Source organism: Cavia porcellus, unplaced genomic scaffold, assembly GCF_034190915.1.
Source record: "Cavia porcellus strain 051 isolate PalLab524CR breed Dunkin Hartley unplaced genomic scaffold, mCavPor4.1 scaffold_12, whole genome shotgun sequence".
NCBI classification, from domain to species: Eukaryota; Metazoa; Chordata; class Mammalia; order Rodentia; family Caviidae; genus Cavia; species Cavia porcellus.
Window position 1 is genome coordinate 15,771,877 of NW_026947495.1, and position 26,279 is coordinate 15,798,155.

The 26,279-nt window shown below is 47.8% G+C and overlaps 1 protein-coding gene across 3 annotated transcripts in view; it reads right to left on the minus strand.

Moving 5' to 3' along the window:
• The window catches only part of Gli2 (GLI family zinc finger 2), a 217,933-nt gene that overhangs the window by 40,498 nt on the left and 151,156 nt on the right, over positions 1 to 26,279 (minus strand). For 2 of the 3 annotated variants that reach the window (XM_013142573.3, XM_013142572.3), the window contains exon 3: positions 8,273 to 8,378. The exons of the other annotated variant lie outside the window; for it this stretch is intronic. In XM_013142573.3, coding sequence (XP_012998027.2) covers positions 8,273 to 8,378 — 106 coding nt within the window. The remainder of the gene's footprint in view (positions 1 to 8,272; positions 8,379 to 26,279) is intronic. 3 annotated transcript variants of the gene reach the window in all.

Consider the following 26,279-nt stretch of genomic DNA (forward strand, 5'->3'; position numbering starts at 1 on the left):
CACCCTTCCAGAGGCCACTCGATAACCAGCTGATTCTATTTCTTTTCCAACTAGACCAGAAGGTCTCTGTGGGGAACAAGACTTTGAGTTGTGTCCTCAGCACCTGGCACAGGCTGGTGTGTCACTGGCACTGGGCAAGCATTCCCCTCGCAGAGGGAAGCAATAACATCACTCTTTCTACACCAGCAGTCCTCAAACTCTCTGGTAAAAGAGACCAGTTTTATGGAAGGAAGGAAATTTTTCCACAGATGTGGGGCGATGGTTTGGGGATGATTCTAAGGAGCACAGAATCTAGACCCCCGCACCCACAGTTCTCACAAGTCTGCGCTCCTATGACGCTCTAATGCCACTGAGGATCTGACAGGAGGCAGAGCTCAGGTGGTGACTCCAGGCTTGGGAGCAGCCACGAATACCGGTTAAGTTCTGTCCACTCACCCAGGGCACACATCCTGTTCCGCACGATCAAAGCTGCCTGAAGGAATGGCTCTGGGCCTTTTTAAAGCACAGGAGTTTAGGGGCATCAGGGCCTGGACTTTCCTCAGTGTGCACTGACCAGCAGGGCGACACCAAGGAACTGCACTTAGATACAGGGGAATACAGCAACAATTAATTAGCCTGAAGACAGAACGCCCTCCCTCCATAGGTAGCACTCTGGCCTGGTGCCGTCCAGGAGGACTCTTTACCTTGCTGATTAATTCCTTTAGGTTGATGGCTTTTCTCTTCCGTGCTCACACACAAGCCTAACATACTGACAGACTAAAAGGGTACTGAGAGCCTTCCTGAGCACAATCAGCACAGCAAAAAACATAGGCTCTGGGGCCAATCTTGCTTGAGTGAGAGTGATTCTGGGAGCCATTATACTCTGATAACCCCCAGTGTCCTTTCCTTCTCCATGAACAGGAAGGACACCACTCACCTTACAGGGTACTGGGAAGACTGAATATGGCACCATCAGGCCAGCACCGTGCAGAATCAGAACCGAATATGCATGCTACTCCTCAGACTTTGTGGAAGTGGCTCTCTTCCACTGAAATACCAGAAACAGTCAACTGAGGAGGAGGAAAGGTGTGATTCGGCTCACAGTGTCAGCAGCTTCCATCCATGGTCACTTAGGATCAGAATATCAGGGTGGAGAGTGTGGAAGAGGATGTATGTGAGCATACATGGTGGTTGAGAAGCAAAGCCAGAGACTAAAGGCACTGGGATCCCCAAATCCCCTGCGGGAGCATCGTCTGGGGACCCACCTCCCTCCAAGGTTCCACCACCTCCTAACAGCCCCATCAGCTAGCGGCCAAGCCTTTATCATGTGGGCCTTTTGGGACACCCTGACTGGCTGATCTACTCACTGCAATCCACAAGGGGTACTTGTCATAAAGACAGAGAAATTGAGGTGAATCAACCAGCAGAAAGAAATAAAGGGAATAAATGGTACAGATAGGATTTAAAGCTCAGCCCCACCCAGTTCTGCCTCCATCCTGCAGATGTAGGATAGGAAATGTCTACAAGAGCGCCAAGAGGCAATAGAGGGATAAGACGGTCACTATCTCACCCCACAGGACTTTCAGCGGCAGTCCTTCCACATGGATGTGCACATACCCTACTCCTGGATGCAGACCGCCCACATCATGCCCAGATTCACCACTCCCCATCTGCCCCTGCTCTTAGCTGACCACATTGGTCCTCCAGGGCCTAGAGCCAGGCAGCTCCCCTTCTGTAGGGGCTGGTGTGCAGCAAAGATCAAAGACCAGGTCAGCTTATCAGACACACTCCTCATTAAACTTTTACAAGCCACATTTCATTATAAATGAGTGCCTGTCCTGCGCAGCCACGTGCATTCCTGATGCTTGGAAGATGAAGCCCTCAGAGGTGGGGGAGAGGGCAATAAGGGTGGCCCTCTGTGGCCACACTGCCCAGGGCTCATATCCCAGCTGTGCTACCTACTAGGAATGCACCTCTGGACAGGTGGTCAGCCTTTGCCTCCTCAACTTTCCCCGTTAGGAGCAGAGAGTCATAGCACTGCCTTCCTGACAGTGTGGTGGCATGACCTGAGCAGAGGAGGCAGGGCACAGGGCCATACTTTTGTACCAAAGCTGGTCTGACCGCCTGGGCTTAGACTGGGGAAGGGGCCTGACAGATGTGGTCTCTCAGGGTTGTACCCACTACAGCGAGCCGTGGTGTTGCTTGGCTTTGAGTAGCCACAGTGAGAGGACATACTGCCCGCACCCTACCTGGATCTGGCCTCTGTGCTCCCTCTCTGCCTGTTATTCATTGTTCTGAAGAAGCCAGGTCAGCCACTACATGTTCTAAGAGTGATTTCTTGAAGATAGTATGGCAATGTGAGGGGACCCATGGGAGGAAGAGATACGAAGCTCCTGGTGGGTGATCTGGGCCTCCTGGCATCTAGTGTAGGAGCCAAGTAGACACACCCTTCAGAAGTCTCTTCCATAGTCCCTAAGGCTCTAACAAGCAGCATACACATTTGCTGGGAGGAGGGAGTTCCTTGAAAAACACAAAAAAAGCCAACACTCCATGAATTGTGACCTGGGGTGCTGAGGCAGGAATCAAGAAGAAAATATACAGATTTCTTCCTACCTAACCATGTTCCCACAGTAAATAGCTAAGAACACAGTCGTGGAGCCTAGAACAATTGCTCTCATGACACTAAGTGCAGTCTTAATGGAACACTGACCTTGGAGAAAGTCATCTTCAAGTTATCCCTGACTGAGATGGTCCATGAGCTCATCCCATCAAGAACAAAGAAACCACGTATTTAAGGGAGGTGTACCAACCTGGGGATAAACATCCCCATCCATGTGCATGTGGCAGGGGAAGGGTGGACCCAGATGTTTACAACTGCTCTTGCAGGGGCTTCTGGGTAATCTGCATTCTTTGTGACCAACTGGGCAGATGACGGGAGGCTGAGCACCCCATTGTCCCCAGCTGGTGCTCCCAATCTTTCCTTAACATACCTGGGCCAGCATGCTGATAGCTACAACCCAGATCTATCTGTCCCTAGCAAGATCATTCTTCACTCCTTATTCAAGCAGATGGCCTTGGGTCATGACTGCCAGTACAGATCAAGCCAAATACAGCTCAGGATCAAGGGAGCTGTGGTGAATAGTTAGCAGGGATCTGGTCTGGAATCCCAGAGGGTATCAAGGGTCATCAGAGAGCAGGCCAGGGCCAGATCAGAGAGGAGGAGAGCACAGGCCTGCTGCAGCTATCTCCACCCCATATGCTCTCTGCCTTCTGCAAGCTGAGCAGTGAAGAGATTTAGGCCAATGTGGAGGGCCTCATCTGTGAATGGGTTAGCAAAGTCACCAGGGATTTTCAACACTCACATTTCTAAGACAAAATCGGTATCAGTGACAGACATGACACATGAGCCCTCCACTCCAGAAGTCAGCACACAGAGCTGGGCTTTTCCTTAGTCTTAAATACGCAGTGCGGCCTGCAGTGACTCCCAACTTCTGGCCTGTGGTTACTTGTAAATAAACCTCAGCCCTAGCCTGGGTTGAAAGAACTGAACCATCGTGGGCCAGGGTCTATGAATGGCATCCTTAAGGCTTGGTCAGGCAGTTCAGATCCACAGTCAAATCTGCAAGCTGCTGTGTGGGACAGTTTCTATAAACAGAGGCTAATTGGAATTGGTTTTCTGGAAGTCCCAAGGCTGGCAGGGAAGGGGTGTGCCCAGCAAGGAACCTTGAGGGTTGAAAGTACGTCCAGATTCCTGATCCAGAGCATGACCTCTCCCTACCTGTTAGGTAATCCTAGCCTACATTACCCTCATGCCAATGAAATGGAGGGCTCCCACTGGGGACCTGCCACGTCATGCTCCACCACGTTCCTCACGATACCTTTCGAGACCATTTCCAAGAGACAGGGCCAGGAGTGGCCTGACATGCTCCTCTCTCCCATTAGCACCACAGGGAGGGGCCGTAGGGGTGCTCCACCACACTCACAGCTGCCCTTTTCTTCTCTTGGTACAGACTCTTGGAGGACTCAGGAACGTGTTCCCATGGAATTCACCCGAGACCCCTGACTCACTTTTTAGCCCATCACACACCAAAGTTGCTGTAGCACGGCCCGCAGACAGCTCCCGTTCCTTTACTGGAGTCCCATGGGGATCAGGAAGCTATGTGAGTCCTGTCATGGGAAACATCTCTCTGCAGAGGAGCAGGGTGCTCTATACTGGGATAGTGCACATGTGTCCCACACTGAATGCCACACTCTGCCTCTCCCTGCGAGCAGTCAGCCTGCCACTGTGCCACTTCTGCCAGAGCCACTAGAGTATACTGGCAAGTCTCTTCGCTGTGCTTGCTGCCCATCTTGCAATAACCTTGAAAATAAATCAAGCATTCCTTCCACCCATAGGTGGCAGAGGAAGAAATTCAAATTCCTCCACTGGGGCGAAGAAGACTCTCCTCCTACTGCAACAGTTATTTTTTCAGTTCTATTTCCCATCTTCTAGTGCCACAATGGGACACCGGAAGTCCAACTCGGACAGCTTCCTTTTCTGAGGATGTGCGAAACCTGTTCTCTAGACTGCAGTGAACTGACTTTCTCACACATAGCAACAAATAGCAACAGCTAACATCTATGAAATGCTTCCTAAGTGATTCCGAATGTACTACCCACACTGTCCTATTTCACTCCTACAAAACTGTAGTCTGTGGTACCTGGAATATCTCAATAGACAGTCCTTTACTGATAAAAGATCATCCATCAGCTCTCCCGTAGCTGTGGATCCAGCACTGGGTTCAAGTGCAAGAGCAGGAAGACCTGAAACAACCAGAGCTCTTTGGCAGCTGTACCTTGACCATGGTACCACAGGAAATGCGGGACGTCAGTGGATGTCAGCCCTGGAGTGTGCTCACCCACTGCTTTATCCTGGAGCTGTCAGGTGCACCCATGAGCAAGTGGTGCAACATGGCCCTGTGACTCAAGCAGCAGGCACTGGCTCAGACCCTGCTGACACTGCATCTCATTTGCTGTGCAATGTTTGTGTAATGAGACACATTTGGTGCCAGCAAGGAGAGTGGGCTACATCAAGGGCTTGATGGATCGGAGTGCTACAGCAGGTTCCAACCACATTAATCACAGAAGCCACGCCACAGGGCCATTTCTCTCAGGGGTTTTGTCCTGGTTCCCACTGTGTATAGATGGGAAAGAAGCCAGGATTTCCAGAGCCCAAGGCTAGCCCAGAAGCCCTTGCCACATATCTCCTGGGTGGGAACTGAGTGTCCCGGGGACAGTGTAGAGCTGGTACAGTCTACTGAACTACTCTACAACTCCATGCTGTTACCTTTCAGTGGGGAGTGAGCAGACGAACCCTTTCTTGGCTGGGGAGAAGAGCTGTGCCCAAAAGCTAGGCCTCCTCAGCCTTCACAGAGACCAGCACGTCCACTGGCAGAAGCAACCTACAGAAGCCACTGTGCCACTCAGACCATCCATGTCTACAGCTGCAAGCCTAAGCCCACACTCCATTTCCCAGAATAGTCAGGAGGGTTAACTGATGGGACACCAGGCTCCAGTGTGGACCTGAGTCGATTATCAGCTGGCCTAAGTCTATGGGAGAAGCCAGACTCCTCGAGGGAACTTGACAACCCAAAGGAGTCGAACATGGCTCCCAAAGCAGCTCTCTTCTTAATCCCTGGAACCTCTGGATGTTATTTTCATGGCAAAGGCACAGGTCATTATTTTCAGAATCTGAAAACGGAGAGATGATCCTAGAGGGCTGGATGGGCACTACAAGCAATTGCAGGTGTTCCGAATAGAAAAGGGCAGAGAGGAAAAACTACTTCAGAAAGGAAGATGGTGATGTGAAGACAGAAGCAGAGAGTAAAGGCAGTGTGATGTGAGGCTGGGAATGCAAGCCGAGGCACGCAGAAGGCATCTAGAAGCTGTAAAAGTCAAACAAATGGATTTTTCCCTGCAGCCTCTAGAAGGAACCAGCCCTACCGACACATCAATTTTGGCTTCTAAGATTTAGTCTTGATTCCTGGCACCAGAACTCCGTTAGAATAATACCTTTCTATTGTTTTACATCATCAATCAGATGATACTTTGTTAGGGAGCCAGTCTAGAGAAAGCACCAGGCAGGCCAATGAGGACCAAGGTCATTTCCATGTGGTGCTTGTTTGCTGCCTGTGCAGGGACCATTTTGTGGCAGGCTTGTTGTGCCCAGGGTCTGCTCCACAGAACGAGCCACCACTTTTCTCAAGGAGAAATCAGCAGCACTAGCCCCTAACCCTGTTCAAGTAGGAACTGTACACTCTCAATGCACTGGGAATTCATGGATGTCATCAACTGAGCAACTTTCACGAGGCACAACTAGTTCCAAACATAGGCCCCCTTCTTCTTTAGGGTGCCAGAGCTATAGTCTCAGCTACCTCCAGGATCCCTGGAGGGAAGCAGAGGCAGGAAACGGCACCATCACCCCCAGGTGGACTCAGCTGCTGCAGCAGAACCTCTTTATGAAAGAACCAAGTACATGCTTCAGAATGAAAGAGAAAGGTCCCAACACATCAAATGGTCTTCTATGCCCATTTGAAGAGACTCTCAATGGCCAATTCTGGATGATTTGAATAACAGGGTAAATACTGATAGGGATAACATGAATTTCCACACATCAAATAAATACTGAACTAAATAAAAATGCCCATGGGAGAAGGGACAGTTTTTCCTTTCAATAGAATTCCAGTCAATGTACATGGAAAGAATGATGGAAATAGACAACTGCCATTTGACAAGCGTTAATTATTACGGTTTCTGGCAAGAATCATCAATGGATGTTTAAGATAATAGGTAAAATTATGATGAGAAAAAAGATATTTACATATTCTCAAAACACTGCCCAGCCAAGCACTGACTAATTACAAAGGGAACAACTTTACAGGGAGAATCCCAGCAGACACCACCTCAAACAAGTGAGCACTATTTGCAGTGCCTTTTGACAAAGGCACTAGAAAGCTAACAGCATCACGTTTACAGTATTATTTCCTCTAATGCATAATCAAAATGTAATTAGGAAGCAACAGCAGGCAAATTCAAACCAAGAGGTGTTGCATGTGGCAGCTTTTCATGCAGCAACTGAACAGAGTTTTTCAAAATACCCAGGTCCATTGAGAACCTGCTCTAGATTAAAGATGACTAATGCTGTTTAACAGTGAAATGCAGTGTGGGAACCTCGGCTGGGGAGAAGAGATCGTAACAAGGAAACAACTGACCACACTTAAATTGAGGGTGGGGGTCAGTTCACAGCACTGTACCAGTCTTTGATTATGTCAGATGCTAGTATTTTAAGAGGTGAGTAAAGGTATACAAGATTTTTGCAACTGCTTTGGTATGTCTAAATGTGTCTCAAAGTAAAACATTTAAAGAGTAAAAAGTATTTTAAAAAAGAAAGTAGAAGCCCCAGGTTTGTTCCATTTTAGGGAAGCCATAGGTTTCCCAAGACAGGTATCATCTGAGGAGGGCCGAGACACTTTCAGAGCACAATGCTGAACACAGTGAGTGCTCAGCTTACTGAATTCATCACAGAATGGGATTGGTGTTCTGCAGGGGAGTGTGTGGAGGGAACTCTCCAGTCACCAAGCATTGACTGTGCACCTTTTATGTCTCAGCTGCTGAAGACACCAAAATTCAAGAGGAGCTCAGAACCTGTGGGGAGACAGGTACTGAAAGCTCACTGTGGGGCCAAGGTGTGGTGGGAAATCTCAGCGTGGGATCCAGTGTCTTCAGGAGGAGTTGCTCCTGAGTTGAGGCTTAGAAGGGACATTCTGGGAGACTAGCAGACAGCAGGAGTATGTTACAGCAACAGGTGACAAGGTGGCATGTGCTGGTACCACAACAAGCAACTTGGCAGGAGCAGATGAGGTGACTGAAGGTGTGAGAGTAACAGGAGGCCAGGAGGGACCTCAGGGCCTGCTGGTCTTCATAGAGGCCACCACTCAATTAGGTGTGAGGACCACAAAGGGCTGGGCTGGGGAGATGGTTAGGTCAGTCTCTTGACTTTGGCAGGAGAATGACAGGGCCAAGTCTTGAGTCATAATGTCAGCCTGGGTCTTGGTGGCCCCAAGTGGGAACAGAGAGGAACAATGATTAACACACCTCTGTATCTCAAGTGGGTTACAGAAAAAGGCCTTACTATTGCTTTAAGTTCACCTCAGACTAAGGTGACCATACCATGTATTTTCCAACAGAGGCCCTTGAGATAGTAAAAGAATCTCTCGCCGGTGACAGGTAAGGGCAGGCATGGGGCAGGACTTACCCATGCATGCTGTGGACAGAGTGAGGCTCATAATGGTACCTTCCCTCCTGGTGTCGCATGTCAATCGGCAAGGGTGCATGGAATGGTGGCAAGAGATGCTGCGGCACTGCAGAGGGGGAGAAAGAAGAAAAACTTCAAAAACTTTCCCCTCCTCAAAAAGCAATTTTCAAAGGGCTTTAAGCTTGATGAATTTCTGAACAAGAGTAGCCAGGACAAGGGGCTCTGCAGTGCCTGGGCTATCACACACCCACGAAGGGGAATGAATAAATAATCAAAGTCAGCCTGAGAATCCTACATCTTCCACATAAAAGATCCCCAACTGCGCTCTTGACAAAGACAAGCAGCTAAGCGCTCTTTGAACTCGGGGAGATTACAGGCAGGGCCACGAAACCAGGCTCAGCCCGCAAATCAGAGCCGACAGAGCTGACAGGCTCCAGCTCCTCTGGCTTCTGCCCACCCCAGCTTTGGCTGTGTGTGGCTCCAGCAGCACCAGGTGACGGTGTATGGAGTGGTGGTGTATGCAGGCTAGAGATGTTTACCCAGAGCCATCTGCGGAGGCAGGGCCTGGCAGCCTCAGGGAGGCCAAATTCCACCAACCTGCCCCATCCATCCTGTGGGCAGCATGGAGCGGACACCTATGTGATCTGCTAATTCTCCACCTCTTAATATTAATTATCGACCCTGTGCATGCTGACAGCACCTCCAGGATCGAAAGCACCAACACGTGCATGTCAGTCTCCAGAGCTGAGTCAGCCTCCTGTCTCCACTTGGACTGCACTCAACAAATCATCACGATAATTGTAGGATGCTCTTTGCTTTATTAAAAAAAAAGTGCCTGGGTACCCTGGAGGAAAACGTAATTATAGGCTTTAGGAAAACAGGGCTCTTTAAAAAGTAGTTAGACTGGGGAAAGGACTAAGAAGTAGAGAGTTCTCAATCAACTCTTCCTCAGTCTGAAGACCACAGGCCGGGGGAAGCAGCATTGAGTCTGAATTTCTGAATAACTAAAAGATGCAATGTGTCTGTTTTTTGTGTTCATCCAAGTTTACGTTCATCCTGATGATGAGGCTTGCTATCAAATAAATGCATTAAAATAAAACTACCCTGCTGGGTATTAACATATCTGTAATCCCTGCACTCAGGAGGCTGAGGCAAGAGACTCACTGTGGACTACATAGTGTGTTCACAGCCAGGTTGAACTACAGAGCGATACTCTGTCTTAAAAAACCAAAACTAAATAAATAAAGGGTACCATTCTGTAGAAATTCTAATCCTGGGCTGTAAATACTCTGAGCTGTGTGTGTGTGTGTGTGTGTGTGTGTGTGTGTGTGTGTGTTGTAGTAAAACATATGAAATACAAAATTTACCATTTAAACCTTTTTTACTTTTTATGTTTTGGCAGTACTAGGGTTCTGCACATGTTAGGAGCCTCTCTACCTCCAGTTCCATTAACAATTTTTTTTCTTTTTTTTTCTTAATTTTGAGACAGGGTCTTGCAAGGTTGTCCAGGCCAGCCTCACACTTGCAAACCTCCTGTCTCAGCCTTACAAGCAGCTGGGGTTACAGATATGCTCAATCAACCTGGCTCATTTGAAGTGCACATTGGAACAGCATTATGCCTATTCACATTGTACCACTACTTCCGACCATTTCAGAACTTTTTCATCACTGCCAACTGAAAATCCATCCCATTTCATAACATCTACTGCTCTACTCTGTCCTCCTGGGGCAGAATCCCACAGTACTTGTCCTTTCGGGTCTGGCTTATTCACTCAGCATAATGCTGTCCTTCATCCTAAACTGTAACATGTGTCATAGTTTTCTTCCTTCAGAAGGCTGAATGCACAAACTGCACGGATCATATTTTGTTTGTTCACCCATCCAGTTGATTATGGTAAGTTCTTAATGGGAGGAAACTTTACTCCTGAAACCTTAACTTTTTTATGTATTCAGTTTTATCTTCATAATTCCACAATTTGGGCACTTCTATAGGTGCTAAAAAGGAAGCAAATCTTCCTTGGATGAAATCAGTTTGCCAAACCCAGCCTCAAAGAATGGGCTGGCAGACAGGATGGAAGATACTCATCCTACCCTCTGGCCCAGAAGTCCTTTCTGGTGCTGCTGATGGCTGCACAACAACCTTCTCCTTGGGCCCTGGTCCTCTTAACAGATGAGTCCAAGCATGAACCAGGACAATCAGGTGCTCCTGAGTGTGGTGGCTTCTGGGACTTAGAGACACTTGCCACCTGTAGGTTCTGGTCAAGGGTTTGTACCTCTCTGAGTCCCTGTGCCTCTACAAATGGTAACAGATAAGGAGCACTCAACAGGTGCTGCTCCTGACAATGACAATATTGAACTAGGAATATACAGTACTAGGCAAAGGAATGGGATGCTCACACTCACGGCCACCTGTGAGAAGGCTAAGGGCCCCAACTGGCCTGCCTAAGGACTGAGCCCACCCATACCTTCCCACATCCCAAGGAGCCAGCAGAAAACAACAGCATAGGAAAGTGACTTTGATCCCAGCAATGGGACGGAACCCCAGGTCTTACATGTGGTAGGTAAGAGCTCTATCACTGAGCTATAAACCTGGCCCAGGAAAGTGCCTTTAAAAACAAAACATAACCATGTGTCCAGGAAAGCTGGATTATAGTATTGCTAACAAAACACCATCTTTTAATGTGCAGTATTTCTGAGTGTTTCCCTAAAAACCAGAAGCCTCCCGAAGCAGCCCCAGATACGTATGACTATGCCCGCTTGACAGATACATACATAGAGGTCAAGGGTGATTCAAGGTCATGCACAAAGTCACAAGGCTAAAAAATGACAGACCCAGGAAAAGAACCCAAAGAATACTCCGAAGCAGCTGTGGGATGTCAAGGTAAGCCGCAGGGCCCACCTGAGGCTTATATTGTTACCAACTACATACCACACAGCCTGCTATCAGTGCCTCACAAACCCTAGGGGGTTGCAGAGCTCCTGGTCACCCCATGCCCAAGTGCCTGCTCCCCCGTGTACCCTTCTCTTCCCCAGCTTTGCTCTAAGAGAATGAAGAGGGTGCCCCACTGGATCAGAGACACCAGATCACCCAAGGCCAGGTGGGAGCAGATGGCTCCCCCAGGACTCGGGCAACTCCAGATGGGTATAGAGTCTAAAATCTGAATGAGGGACTGATGAACTGGTCCTGCTGCTCCACAGGACTACAGTATGTGTGTTTGTGTGGGGTGTTGCATGCATGTGTGTGTGTAAATGATGTGTGTGTGGCAGAGGGACAATATGTATACACGTGCACACATGGTATATATATATATATAAGCGTGTATGTATATAGGTACATGTGTATATGTGTTGAGTGTACCTATGTGCTGCACATGCATTATCATAAGGAGGGTGTGCATATGCTGGTGGAGGGCAAGGCTCCCAGGAAGAGGTGTGAGAGACAGTCACCCACAGTGCTATTGCAGCTGGCCACCTCCCTCTGCTGCAGCACTAAGGACTCTACTTCCAGATGAACAAATGCCAGGCAACAGGTGGCCAATTTCCTTGTCTCCTCCAAGAAGCTCTATGTGGCCTGTCTGAGTACAGCCAGCATCCTACACACTCAGGACACGTGGCAAATGGCCCTCCATGGATAGGCAAAGCCTATGGTCAGCAGGTAAAAGAAGCAGAAAGTGTCAAACCCAGGCCCTTTTGCACAGCCTCAGAGGAGGACCACCCATTCACATCAGCAGTGAAGCCAGACAGCAGTCACCACAGGTGCCATAATGCATGCATTCATTCACTATTATGCATCAAGCAAAGAATTTGCCATGTGGAATTTCAGGCTGGCCCTGTCACTAGGTGGCCACAGGACTTTGGGGAAATTACATCTCTGTTCTGGGTCCCACACAGGCCCTCTGTACTATAGGGTGCAGATCTTAGAGTTCCTTCCTGCACAATCCTACTGTCTATGAATGGACACATGGCTCCAGCAAGTGACACCCTGAGGTGTCCCCCAGGATCCCTGAGCCAGGCATGAACAAAGGCTCAAGGAAGAGGTAACACCTATCTTACGGCCTTCCATATTTCACTGACCAGTGGCTCTTCTAAATATCCCAACCCTAGGCCTAGTCATCTGAGAGACACACAGCCACTCGACTCACACACACACACACACACACACACACACTCTGGAGACCAACTTTTCACTAAAGGTAAACTGAAGGACAGAGGTTGGCTCTGGCTGATGGGAGTCCTCAGAACATTTCAGACCATCATCGGTGTCCCCTGACCCCTGGTAAAAGCTTCCAGGAGTCAATACTGGGCCGAGGAGGAGGAAATGCTACCTTCACACTCAAGAGAAATTACTATGCCCAGAAGCCCTGGTGGCACCCGAGGAACAAGAAGACAAACTGAAGAATGAATGACATATTGAATCAGACCCTTCCGTACATTGTTTCTATTGCTAGCTCTTTTTTTCCCAAACTGGGGGGGGGGGTGTGAGTGGACCAAATCATGTCCTTCTAACAAAAAGGACACACACACACACACACACACACACACACACACACACACACACCATATACCATTTCCAAAGACATGCTCTCTTTTTTAGTTTTGAGGAAAAAACTAAGATGGGAATCGTCTGTGGATCGCCCCTCCCCTCTGAGAAATGCGTATTTGTTTCTGATCCTACACACAGTGACAGACACCCTGACAGGATGGGGACGGTGGAGAGTGGAGGGCACTAAAACCTCAACACTCTTCTATGCTGGTGTTGCAAGCACCAAGGGCACCTGGGCCGGTGGGACCGGTGTAACACTGCAAGGCAGGGTCTGTGGACCAATGGTCTCACGGGGTGCAGGAGCTGAAAGGAGCCCTTTCCTGGGGGCCCAGCTCAACTTAATGTCCCACTAATAAGGACTCTGCTAGAGAACAGGGAGGGGTAGACTGGGGGGCCAGTAGGGAGCTCAGATAAAAGAACTGGGGGAAACTGGGTCATCAGAACATGATCAAACAGCTGCGTCAGCTGCCAAGAAGGCATTCTCCTTGGGTGAAGTCATGCATTACCGCAACAAAAAGGCGCTGTCCCCTGTCCAGATGGGCCGATGAGGAAACACAACCGCTTTTTAGGGGAGGCTACCCATGTTGGGGACACTCTGGTCCTCTAGGGTATCTGGTTTCTAGAGAACAGCAGTCTCCAGTTACTACAGTCACTTGATGAATTCTGCATCATAGAATTAGCTCATAGCACGTACTTGGAGTAGGCGGGGCCATCTGGGGCCAGAGAAGAAATGGATTTCTGTGTGAAGAGTCCCACTACCTAAGCACTGATTGAGGGAAGGTGCAGAGAGTTGGCTCTGAGGAGGCCTGGCCCTTGCACCATACTGGTCTGAGTTATGGTGGGTCACAAATACATCTAAGTGCAGCCCAGGAGCCCTGAAGGATGACCAAGGTCAAGACCAGAGCATGGGTCTCCTGCTTTCTCAGGCACTTAGTTCATACTCCAAGGTCACCATGCAAGAGGCCAAAGCAGCAGCTGTGTCTCTGCTCAGTACAGGAAGTGAGTGTGGGGGCCTTGGATCTGAATGCTGGGTCCCTTGCCTGAGAGTGGTGGCCCTGAGCGTGGGGTGGTGCAGTAGTTATCAGTGCTGCTGGTAAGGTTTCCACAAAGGTACTCCGATCTTGTGATGGTGTGAATCTCAGAGAACAATGACAGACTCACAAAAAGAGAAGACCTCCTTGGGAGTAGATGCCCTCTGTACCTACCAGGCAGCTCCGACATCAGAATCCCAGGTACCGATGCTCTGTCTACCCACCATATCCAGGTGACCTTTGTGATGACAATGCATACCACCTCGGCCTCCAGGTCAGGGGACCCGCACCTCTGAGAGGCATGGTCACTGCTACCCATCTGTCAAGTGCTCCCTAAGTATCTGCTGTGCTTTGCACTCTAATGTGCTCGATGACCTCTGGTCAGCTGACATGGCAATGTGCCAGCATGACACGGTCCAGGGATCTTGGAAAGCTTCTTGACCATAGATTTCTCTCTGACTATGCAAGACTCTACTTAGGATTCTCCAGCTAATGACTTAACTTGTGATGTTCTTTAGCTTAGAATTCTGTGTAAGTAAAACCCAGAGCAATGAGTTCATTAGTTGTCTTAAAACAGACCTTGATGAATTGATGGGAGTGAATCGATACTCACATCAGATGGCTTACTGGGTCATTGTCCTCCTATAGGAGGATGCAAGTGGCAAGAGACATCTGTAGCTTCAGCACAAGGAAGTGTGAAGGGAAGAAAAAACAGTAGATGGGACATATTGGAGTCACACATGGTAGACCTCACTGATTCAAACAGTCTTGTTCCTGAGTGGCACACCAGTCAAATAATGGTTCCTACTCGAGATCACCCGTCTCTGTTGTCATTTGGGATGTAAGCCAGGAATCAGGGCAGACATGGTTGGAAACCCTGAATTTATCATTTTCTAACAAGTGACAAATGCTCTAAGCTGTAGTTTCTTCATGTTAAATAAGAATGGTGTCAGCTGACTGCTGTGCAGCGTATTCATACTGTCCACAGAGTAGGAAGTTAGAAAGTGGCAATTCCCTCGCCCATTTCTGTAAACCTGTATGAACCAGGGTGTGATGCTATGGTCATGAAGTGATCTTGTCCTCAGTCCTCAGTACAGGGACGCTGAAAAGCATCAGACAGAAACACTGCTCAGCCACCTACATTAGAGTGAGCTAAGTGGAAATGACAGCTATCGCGATTCTAAGGCTTTGTGGGAAGGGTCTTCCACAAATGAGTCTCTGCTGAATGCCCATGCCCATTTCGAGATGAACAATCTGGGGGCCCGGGCTACCAGTGCCTCACGGGGTCTGTGCCCATAGTGGCCAAGGTAAAAGAACACATGTAGGAACTTGCAAGCTGTCCTCTGAGTGCTGGTGAGCACTGCTAACAATTCTGTTAGAAAGGTTTTCCTCCTTACTGGTCTGCATTCAGCCATGTAACCCTGAGCCTGCAGCACAGTTCACCTCTTGGAGAAGTCACCAGCAGAAGCCGCAGGCAGAAGATGGTGTGATGAGATTCCAGGCCATGACAGCTCTGGTGGGTTCAAGGCTCGTCCCACGTTCTGGAGAGCAGCAGAGGGAAGCAGTAAGAAGTGGGATCAACATACTCAAAGCAGTTCAACATACTCAAATCAATGAATGTAATGCACCACATCAACAGAGCCAAAGACAAAAATCACATAATCAGCTCAACAGATGCAGAAAAAGCTTTTGATAAAAACCAACACTCATTCATGATAAAAACCCTAGAGAAAATCAGAGTAGATGGTATCTACCTCAATCTGATAAAAGCTATTTATGACAAACCAACAGCCAACATCATACTAAATGGATAAAAACTGAAAATTTCCAATCTAAAACCAGGAGAAAGACAAGGATGCTCACTATCATCACTCCTAATAAATATATTTCTGGAAACATTAGCCAGAGCAATTAGACAAGACAGAGAAAGAAAAGGAATGAAAATAAGGAAAGAAAAAGTTAAATGATCATTATTCTCAGATGACATGACATTCTACAGACCCCAAAACTCCACCAAAAGACTACTAGAGTTAATAAGCAAATTCAGCAGTACAGCTGGATACAAAGTCAACACTCAAAAATCAATAACATTCCTGTACACAAACAACAAACTCACCAAGAGAAAAACTAGGGAAACAACACTTTTCACAATAACACCCAAAAAACAATATACTTAGGACTATCAATCTAACAAAAGATGTAAAATATCTATATATTGAAAATTACAGTACTCTTTTAAAAAAGAGATTGAAGAGGATATCAAATATGAAAAGGTATCTCTTACTCATGGATAGGAAGAAAAAACATTGTGGAAATGGCCTTACTCCCAAAATTGTTAAAATTGTTTTAATCCTGATTCAAACACCATTAGCACACCTCATAGATCTAGAGAAAAACATTCCTAAAATTCATTTGGAAACAGAAGAGACCTTGAATAGCAAAGACAATCCTGGGCAACAAAGGCAAGGAAGGAGGCATTACAATCCCTGACTTGAAATTATACTATAAAGCTACTGTGATAAAATTGGTGTCATACAAAGAAACAGTCATCAGGACGAGTAGAACAAATTAGAAGATGCAGACACAACTACAAAGACACTCAGCTACCTTATCTTTGACAAAGGAGCGAAACATGTTTACTGGAAAAGAGATAGCCTCTTTAATAAATGGTGCTGGAAAAATTGGCTTTCCACGTGCCGAAGATTAAAACTAGACACATTTATCCCCATGTACTAATATCAAAATTGGTCAATGATTTAAATATTAAAACAGAAACACTAAATCTACTGGAAGAAGTAGGTAGAAATTTTGAAAACATAGGGGTAGACAGAGAGTTCGTAAGCAAAACCCAAACTGCATGGGAAGTACTTCAAAGAATCAATAATTGGGATCTCATCTTATTAAAAATTTTTTGCATATCAAAAGAAATCACCAACCGAGTGAAAAGAAATCCCACAGAATGGGAAAAAATTTTAGCCAACTGTCCCTCAGACAAAGGACTTCTATTGAAAATAATAAAGAATTAAAAAGAAATTTGGGACTCCAAATTCAAAGATCCAATCCAAAAATAGGCATCTGAGATGAATACACACTTCTCAGATGAAGAAATACAAATGGAAAATAAACATATGAAAAAATGTTCAGCATCACTGAGTCATTCCAGAAATGCAAATTAAAACAACACTGAGAGTCCATCTCATTCCAGAAAGAATGGCCATCATCAAGAAATCAATAAATAACAAATGATGGTGGGACTGTGGGGAAAAAGGAACCCTTCTTCACCGTTGGTGGGAGTGTAGACTGGTACAACCACTGTGGAAATCAGTGTGGAGATTCCAAAAAAATTAGGTTTGAAGATCCTATTTGATCCAACTGTTCCCCTTCTGGGTATTTTCCCAGAAGAACTGAAAACATTATACCACAGTGATATATGTGCATCAATGTTCATAGCAACACAATTTGTAATAGCTAGATCTTGGAAATAACCCAAATGCCCATCAACTGTTGAATGGATAAAAAAGATGTAGTATTTTTATACAATGGAGTATTACTCAGCTACAAAAAAGGATAAACCAAGGCTTTTCTAGGTAAATGGATGCAACTTGAGACCATAACCATAAATGAAATAAATCAAAGTTGCATGTATAAACATTCTATTGTCTCCCTAGTGTAAAAAACTGGAAGAGTAAATGAGATCCAAAATATGTCATGCTGTGAAAGTGAAGGAGGAAAAAGTGTTCAAAAAGAAAGAACAACTGGGACAAAGGAAAGGAGAAAAGAAAGAAGGAAAAACTTTACATATATGTATTATATATGTATTATATATAATAGTTATACTAGTAATCTTTGTTAGTTCATTAAAAGAGCAATTTGTGCTTTCATTGTTGCTGTTTCATGCCTATATCTTGTAGTCTGGACTGCTTTGAGATAACAACATGCAATATATTAACTATTGTTAATCTACTGTTTTGAAATTCTGTATCACTGTTTTTGTTCTTTTTAAAATTTGTTTCAAAGAGTTGGGATCTCCTTTATGACTCAATTCCCTTCATCAAACCTAGTACTCCCTTCCCTCTGGGAAGGTTAGGAGAGCGATGGCCCAGCCAGGAAGCACAGAGGGCAAGTGGGGCAGCGGCTTCCAGCTGCCAGCGCTCTGGGGCTCGGCCCCAAGTAGCACACGCCTGCCACCTCCAGGCCTGACCAGGCGTCAGTGGGTCAAACAAGCACCGCTTGAGGACCCGCTGCCTACTCGGTAAATCCAAAACGTTTAGTGCCACACGGAAAGAGAATGTGAAGATGCTTTGTAAAATGAAAAGTGTTCATTCGGTGGGCAAGGATAGCAACCAGCACCATCCTCTCATGCTTTGATGGACCCAGAAAATCAGCCCGCCCTTCATCTGATGCTGGACAGAAGTTCATTGTTTATACAACTGTAGTCTGTTTTGGTCATTTCTGCTGGCCTTGCCCAAACTTTCACAACTCGTGACTCTTTCTGCTCTTTTCTTCCTGGGAAGATCAAAGGCTTATTCCTTAGAAAAATTGGAGCAAAAGTCTTCCTGGAAGATACCAGAAATGACGACATTGGCTCTACAAAACAGTCTGGATACCTCCCTCTGCAGCCCAGATATAACTGAGGGACACTGTAGTTCACAGCTGTCACCCCATCTAACATGTCCTCGATCTGCATGAGCTGCGTGTGCCATCCAGCCCAGCTCCGCAGCAGAACTGCCCGCCTGCTGGGCAGAGGTCTCGTTCTCTGGCTAACGGAAGGCAGAGGAAGCCACACTCTCAGCCTGTTGGCTGGCCTAATGCTTTCCCCACATAGTCCATTAAGATAAGGGACATTGCTGTGTCCTCTGGAGACCACCAAGAACACCAAGAAATACAATTTGTGCCCTCAGGGCATGTGCCAGGGCACCTCTGTGTAGACCAGTTGCCAAAGCCAGACAGCCAGGTCTTAGGTCATTCAGCTACATCCATACCACACAGAATGCCCTGGAGTTAGAGAAGGGAGATTTCCCTTGGGCGGAGAAGCCAGGAAGGCTGGTGAAGAGGGAGTTTTGAAGTTAGGTCCTGATAGTTCCACAACTGGAGCCAGAAAGAAGGGGGAGTATGCAGGCACTTCAGGCTTACTTCCCAGTGTTGCCCAAGCCATGTGAATGGTGTCTTGGTGCAAGCCACATAGCCTCTCCTACCCATAAAGGACTAGGAAGACCTCTTCTTGGGACTCTGGAGATTACATGACAGCCTGTACTTACAAGAACAATACGGAGCTCCTATGCCCCAGTAACATGGAAACTCCTCAGACATGAGCATCATCTTCATGGCTGGGTAAATTACCAATGACACAGATGTGTTGATCCCCAGTTGGAGAACCACAGGCTCATCTTATTCTTTTTACATCTGTAGCATCTCCAGTAGCCCTGAGTTCCCACTGGCTCAGCAAGGGAGGGATCATTTCTCACATCTGTGCCTACTAGACATTGTGCTAGTGACAAAACTCACCATGGAAATAAGAGAAGCAGTTGTAGACTGATGTGATCTCTTTACCAGGGTGCCTGTCATTGTTACTTTTCTCTCATTGCTAAGACAAAATACTTGATGCCCCAGATGAAGGAAGGAAGGCAGGGTTTATTTAGCTCATAGTTTGTGGAGGTTTCAGTCCTTAATCAGCTGGCTCCAAGGCAGAGTGGCTCATGGCAGGGGGCAACAACAGTTCACAGCAGTGGAAAACAGCATAAGAAACAAGAGCAAAATGGGACAAGGAGAGAGAGAAGACTCTTTCTGTCGCTTATATCGTATGTAAGCCACAGTTACTTGGGCGTGACACATAATCCCAGCATTGGACCACAAACTATAGAAGCCTGCCTCCATGAAGGCATGAGGCTTTATGGGGACATCCAGACTCAAACCATAACAATGCCTAAGTAGCAGCCCTAAGTGCTGCTTGTGTCACTAAGAATGCAGGTTTTCATAGCACTAGGATACCTGCGCTGCTCAATGCTGTAAGGGCAAAGGTGCACTCTAGGCTGTAGGAGGCTGCCAGACACCCCTGCCCGACTTGGGTAGCCTGGTCCATGTAGAAACTCTGACAGCTTCAAAGACCAATCTTTCAGCCAAGTGGACTCAGAAGACCAGGTACTCTGCATGGAGACACAGTCACCAGCCTAAGCATTGGGGGTAGGAGGCATTGGAGGGGTTGAGTGAAGGAAAGATTCATTCTTCAGGGCTTGGCAGGATCATCTTTGGGGCCCTGTACAAATGGTGCTGTTATTCCCAATAACCAACCAACCACAGAGCAGGCTATTTCCAACTGCCCTCCTGATGCCCAGCTATGGTCCTACAGGAAGTATTTAATAAGAGCAACAATATCCTGAATGGTCACTCCACAGCATGTAATTAAAAAGTGTTTCTGTCCCAACTGGGGAAAAAGAGGGGAGAAATTAAAATCAGACAGGAAATTCCAACATCACAAGCTGGCTGCTGTCTGAGGGCTGAGGCTAAGGCTGAGACCGCTCCCAGCTGGACCAGCTGCCTCCGCCTCCCTGCACACAGCCTGGCAGGACCATACATGGCGTCCACTCTGGCTGAGGTATTATCAGACAAAACAGCTGCTGAAAACCAGAGTGCACCAAGCTGGAGCCAGCACAAGCCACTTCACTGGGCAGTATCCTTGGCGCAGAGCACAAGGCCGGGTGGGCAGGGACACAGAAGTGCACATCCGACTGCACTCCAGTGAATGTCACAGTGAGAAGCTGGCGGGCAGCCACATGGACCTGGCCTTGACGGTTGTACAATCTGTCCCCTCATCTGGTGCCTCTAAGTTAGGCCACGGGAGGCACATTGTGAGACTTGGACTGCAATAGCAGGGGTAGAACCTGGAGCTGTGGTTAATTAGGCTCTGGTGTTGAGCCCCTGAGCTGTTCTGGGGCTCAGTTTCCCCATCTGTTAAATGAAGGTAGTGACAGGACCCAAGTCAAAGGGAGATGGAGACAGGTCAGGCGTGCAAAAGGGCCTCCAGAGGGGCCATTTCCACTGCCCATTTTGATGAGCTCTTGTCTTTTCAGCAGGGGGCAGAAGTCGGGCAAGTTCTATAGGGACCCTGAGGAGAAGCCCACAATTGCAGGGAATGGCAGGTGCTGCCCCCTGGTCCCGGGAGACAGGTTGGCTCCAAGTTAGAGAACCTTAAGGCCAGAAGAAACACTAGGGATGGTTAAGCTTGATGAAGATCTCAAAATCCATTCACCATAAAAGAATCCCAAAGCATCAACAGATTTGACGCCCAGAGGACTATGGTTCCCAGAAATCTTAAAAGCTTGCAGAAATAACGGGGAAAGCATGAACCCAGCCAGGGGCCCGGAGACAAAAGTGGCCAGTGAGTCAGTGTGGGTCCCACTTTCTTCACACCTGTTGCACAGGCCACAGCTGGGTCAAGTGGCCCAGAGTGGCCACTGCCACTACCAATCAGCACCAGAGAATCTGTCAGCAGGAGGGGCCAGGCCAGCTGGTGGCTTCAAGCTGTCTGGTCACTGTCTCAGTAGTCCACTTGTCAGGGAATGACTGTGATCCTTTCAAGAGGACATCTGTTCCACACTCTGCCTGCTTGATCCCCATGGGTCCTGACAGCATTACCACCATGGTGCTTATTGTATCAGCAGCAATCTCTTCCCTGCAGAAATCGGGCTCCGGAATCCCAGCCTGGTGCTTGGGTCCTGCACATCACACCCTTGCTCGGAGTGCTGACAGACTCTACTTGTCACTTGCTAAAGGACAGTGAGGCCACCCCATGTGGTCCCACTAGGTGCTAGTGCTGGACCTTGGGCTGAGCTAGGCCAGCCTTTTATTCCAGGGTGCATCCCGGGACAGAGCCTGCCAAAGTCAGTCAACGACCTGGAGTAAATGGACCTATCTCTCCTGCAGTCAGCAGACTGATACAAAATCTTTCTTCCTTCACTGAAGCAGGGCCCTTATGGATCACGTCCTTGGACACCCTTCCCAGTGTGGTCAAAATAATCACACGTGATTCTAAGGGACCCTTTATTTTACACCATTCTCTACCTGAAACCAGTGTCTTCTCTAGCGGCCCTGAACAGTAGAAATGCAATATGAACCTATGTTGTTTAAAACTTTCTAGCTACATTAAAAACAAACTTTAAAAAGGAGTCATTTTAAAATACAATCTAATTGATGCAGTACATCATAACAATCATCACTGGTTTTTGTTTTTTTTTTTTTTTTTTTTTTTTGGTACCAGGGATCAAACTCATGACCTCACACTTGCCAGGCAGGCACTTGTGCTGCTGAGCTAAATTGCCAACCCAACTATCATCATTTTGATTGGACATGGTAGCAAATACTTGTAGTCCTAGGGACTCAGGAGGTTAAACTAAGGCAGAAGAACCATTGTAGCCCAGCAGTTAGAGGCTAGTCTGGGCAACTTAGTGAGACCTCATCTCAAAAGTTTTACTGTAACCAGTGTAAAAATTTTTTATTTTTCATTATTTTATGCCCATAAAATTTTCAAAATCTGATACCTGTCTTATACTTGGAGCATTGCTCAGTTGGTACTAGCCGTGTGTGTGTGTGTGTGTGTGTGTGTGTGTGTGTGTGTGTGTGTGTGTGTGTATGTGTGTGTTACTAGCAATTGACCCCAGGGACTTTGCATTGAGCAACATCCCTTCCCTTTGTATTCTGAGATAGGGTCTAGTTAAGTGGCTTATTACCCAGTCTGGGCTCAAACTTGCCTTCCTCCTGCCTCAGCCTCCCAAGGCCTGGGATTACAGGCATGCGCCACTATTTTCAGCTGGGACTAGCCACGTTTCCACTCATGCAGAGCTCCTGGCTGGGGCTTAACTACTCACCATCATTTACTCAGGAGTCCTGATGGAGCTCTGGTCCAGCTTAATCAAAGTCCCATGCACATACAACAGATGGTTATGAGAGTTCTCCCCACACTTGAATCTTTACTCACTTCTGAATCTTAGCTGCTTACATGCTTCTATGTGGTCACTTCACTGATTAATCGTTATTATCATTTCTTCTCTCCTTTCCTCCCTTCCTTGCATTCCCTGGACTTGCAAGGTTTCCCAGCATTTGTAGGAGGCTCCCTCATTAATGCCATGACCCTTCTTCTACCCTTCCACACCCTTACCCTGGCAGTGCACAGCCGGTCGGCAGCGCCTCTCTGGATCCTGCCCTGGACCCCTGCCCACTGCCTTCCCCGGTAAGCCTGGAGTGTTCACAAACAAGGCAGTGGGTGTATGGACTCCTGAGTCCTTCTGACAAATAAGAGAGTATCCAGACAGCAGAGCAATGGAGAGGGTCACGAGGGCAAGGGCAGCAGGCTACGGAGAAACACTGGCTGAGCTAAAGCTTCCGGCTGCCTGACCGAGGCACTCTGGGCCCCCTTAACTGAAGGATGCTCCAGGCACCCACCACACTCTCACACTCCAGCCCACCAGCTCCCACACTGTGGATGGGAAGTGGTTCCTGTGAGTAGGGATGGTGGGGTCCACTTTGTGGCCAGAGGCCCATCCACGAACCCCTGGAAAGAGCCCACTTCTGTCTATTTTGATGGTGGAGGAACTAAAGCATAGAAAACATGCCCTTGGATCTGGCCCTTGCCTTCAGTCTTGCTTCCTATAAGACCTTATAAAAAGGCGGGTGTGGGCACTCCAAAGGCTTCCTAAATATTAAAAAACAGCCTCTTGCAAAACAGTATTTGGATGAGCTAAGTATCTGAATTAAAAGCAGATGACAAGTATTTCCTTTAAAATAAACAAAGCTTTGAATCCCCCCGGGGGGTAGACTCCCCACACATTGTGTTTTAAGGTTGGAGAAAACAGAGCTGGGCTCCCACAAACCCCAGGGCTGCCTGGCCTGATCACTGTCATTTAGCATATCTCAGTCTCCACACTTCAGCAATCGGACCCTGTAGGGATTCAAGGGCATGACCAGGGGCCTCCTGGTACTGCTGTCTTCCTGCATGGCACTCAGCACTTTCTGGATCCTGCCCCAGAGATTTCCACATTCCTGGGAACAAACTGCAGTCTTGCAGATCCCAGAAAGCCTTCACCATCACTCTTGCCTCCCTCCCAATCACCCCCAACTCATCCCACCCTTGACAAGCACGGGTCACACGAGTCCTCCTCTGTGTGGCTTCACGGTTGTCTTCTCTGCATCCTTCCTCCAAATCAGGAAGAGATCACACCACTTCCCCAAAGCCAACAGAGCCCTGCATGCAAGAATTGAGGAATTTGTGCCCAAGGAAGGAAGGTGTAAACCCTGTCATGACTGGAAAACAGGCCCCCCAGAGACAACATGGACAGCCAGCAGCAACTGAGGGTCAGCATAAATGAATGGACAACCAAGTCCTGCTCCTACGATCAACAGTAGACAGCAATACATGGGGTCAGCCATTAACTGGGCCCCCTGGGAACCGAAAACCCAGGGTCCTGATAGCACAGGCACAGGCTGGCCACATGCTGGCACCCTTTTGTCTGTGTGCCAGTCATTAACACATTAATCCTCATTGCACATGATGGGAAAGACATTCTTACTATCTCCATTTTACAGATCAAGAAACTGAGGCACAGAAAGGTTTAATACGTACAGTGGGTCAGTCACTTGGCTAATCAGTGTTGTAGCCAGGCCTCACACCCATCCATAGAAGTTCTGAACATCCTTACAGTGGGAAGGGGCAGGGAGAGATTATCCAGGGCTACTAAAACAAAACAGGAGACCCAGGCCTTGTCTTTGCCCCCCAACCTTAACCTCCAGGTGGCCCTGGCAGGGTATAGTACAGGCAGGTAAGTACACAGAGGTGTGTGATGGGTCAGGAGGCACACTCTATACAGAGGAAGCAGCGAGCTGACAATTACCAGGAAACACGAGGCTAGTCTAGATATTTCTATTTCATCTTGGGCCTTTCCAAAAGCTAAGGTACCCCCCACATAGAAAGTGTATTCCATGTGGTAGCTTAGGCACTGCCCAGGTATCTGGCAAATTCAGGGGCAAGTCCATGAGGGACCCTTGAGGGGGTTATCTGTTTTCCCCAGCTGTGCTCCTGGTACCTGCTAATAACCCCCATGGATCATTCTGCCTGGCTCGGAAAACCTTCTGCCTGGCATTACAAATGGGCCCCTTTCCTGCCTGTGGCCACAGCCCACGCGGGGTTTTCAATGTTAGCATGCTGCCTGTGTAATTAGGGTGCTGAAGATGGCAAAGGGCCCACCCCAGGTCCCCAAGAGTGATAGCAGTTCAGAAAAGGTACCCTCCTGGTTTTGTGCTGATTAATGACAGGCCCAGCTAATAGCCCTGCTTAACACAGGAGTTTGTCAAGATTAAGTAATTGCCTTAAACAAAAGTGTATTATCTTTCAAGTCCCACTGACAAATGACTAGTGCTGGGAAATGGGGTGATAGATGTCTGTGACTCTGTGTCACCAGCCCTCACCCATTTGCATAAATTAAAATGCTGCTCTGGATCAGTATGGGACCCAACAGACCCTGCCAACACATGAGATGACCAAGGGTCTACCCATCATCGAAGCTCAGGCCTGAGGTCACTGGGGCCCACACTAGGCAAAGGACTCACAGGCAGAGGTAGCCCAGATGTCCCATGGAGCTGGAGCTCTGGACAGGACAACAAGAAAGAAGACACAGCTTGGGGAAACTGAGGAGGCCCAGCAAGAACCAAGGCCAACAGCCTCATGCAGGGCTATACTGGAGCTCACAGCTCCTGCCAACATCTCTGCATGCAAACCCAGGGTCTCTCACTGAGGGCATGCACCCCTTGTGGAATAAATAAAGCCTATCAAGGATCCACCATCCCAAGCGTAATGGGATGAGCTGGTGGTTGGGGACAACATCTATAAAAATGGGTTCATAGATGAGGCAGTGTTACTGTCTAATAGTAGTCCAGGAAATGGATATTTGGGTTTGTATTTCTCTGAGCACTGATTTCCAGGCCACAGGCTCCATCTCCCTCATACAGGTCCCAAAAGCATTTTGTACACTTTCCTTCCCTATGGCACTTGTTAGAGACCCTTTGCAGCAATGGATAGAGCTGCAAGCAGTGGGGAGAAGCTGGTAAGGACAACGCTGACCAGCGTCTCAGCAGCACCTTTGGGTGCTCTCCCTGAGAGCCTCACCAAGGAAGAGCACTGTGGGCAGGCGCAACACTCTACCCAATCAGCCAAGTGTGGAGGGTGCACTTACTCCCAAGTAAGAATGACGTGACCACGCTGTAATCCTATGGCTGCTGGTGGCTCAGGGAACAGGAACTGGGGCCCCCACAACCTTGCTGCAGGAAGTTTGCACAAGCTACTGGCAGCAATGTACTCCTAAACCTCCCCACGGATCAAGAATACACCTTCCAAGTGGAAGAGGAGAGTGACTTTGGCCTCTGTGTCTAGTTTCCAGGATAGTCTGCC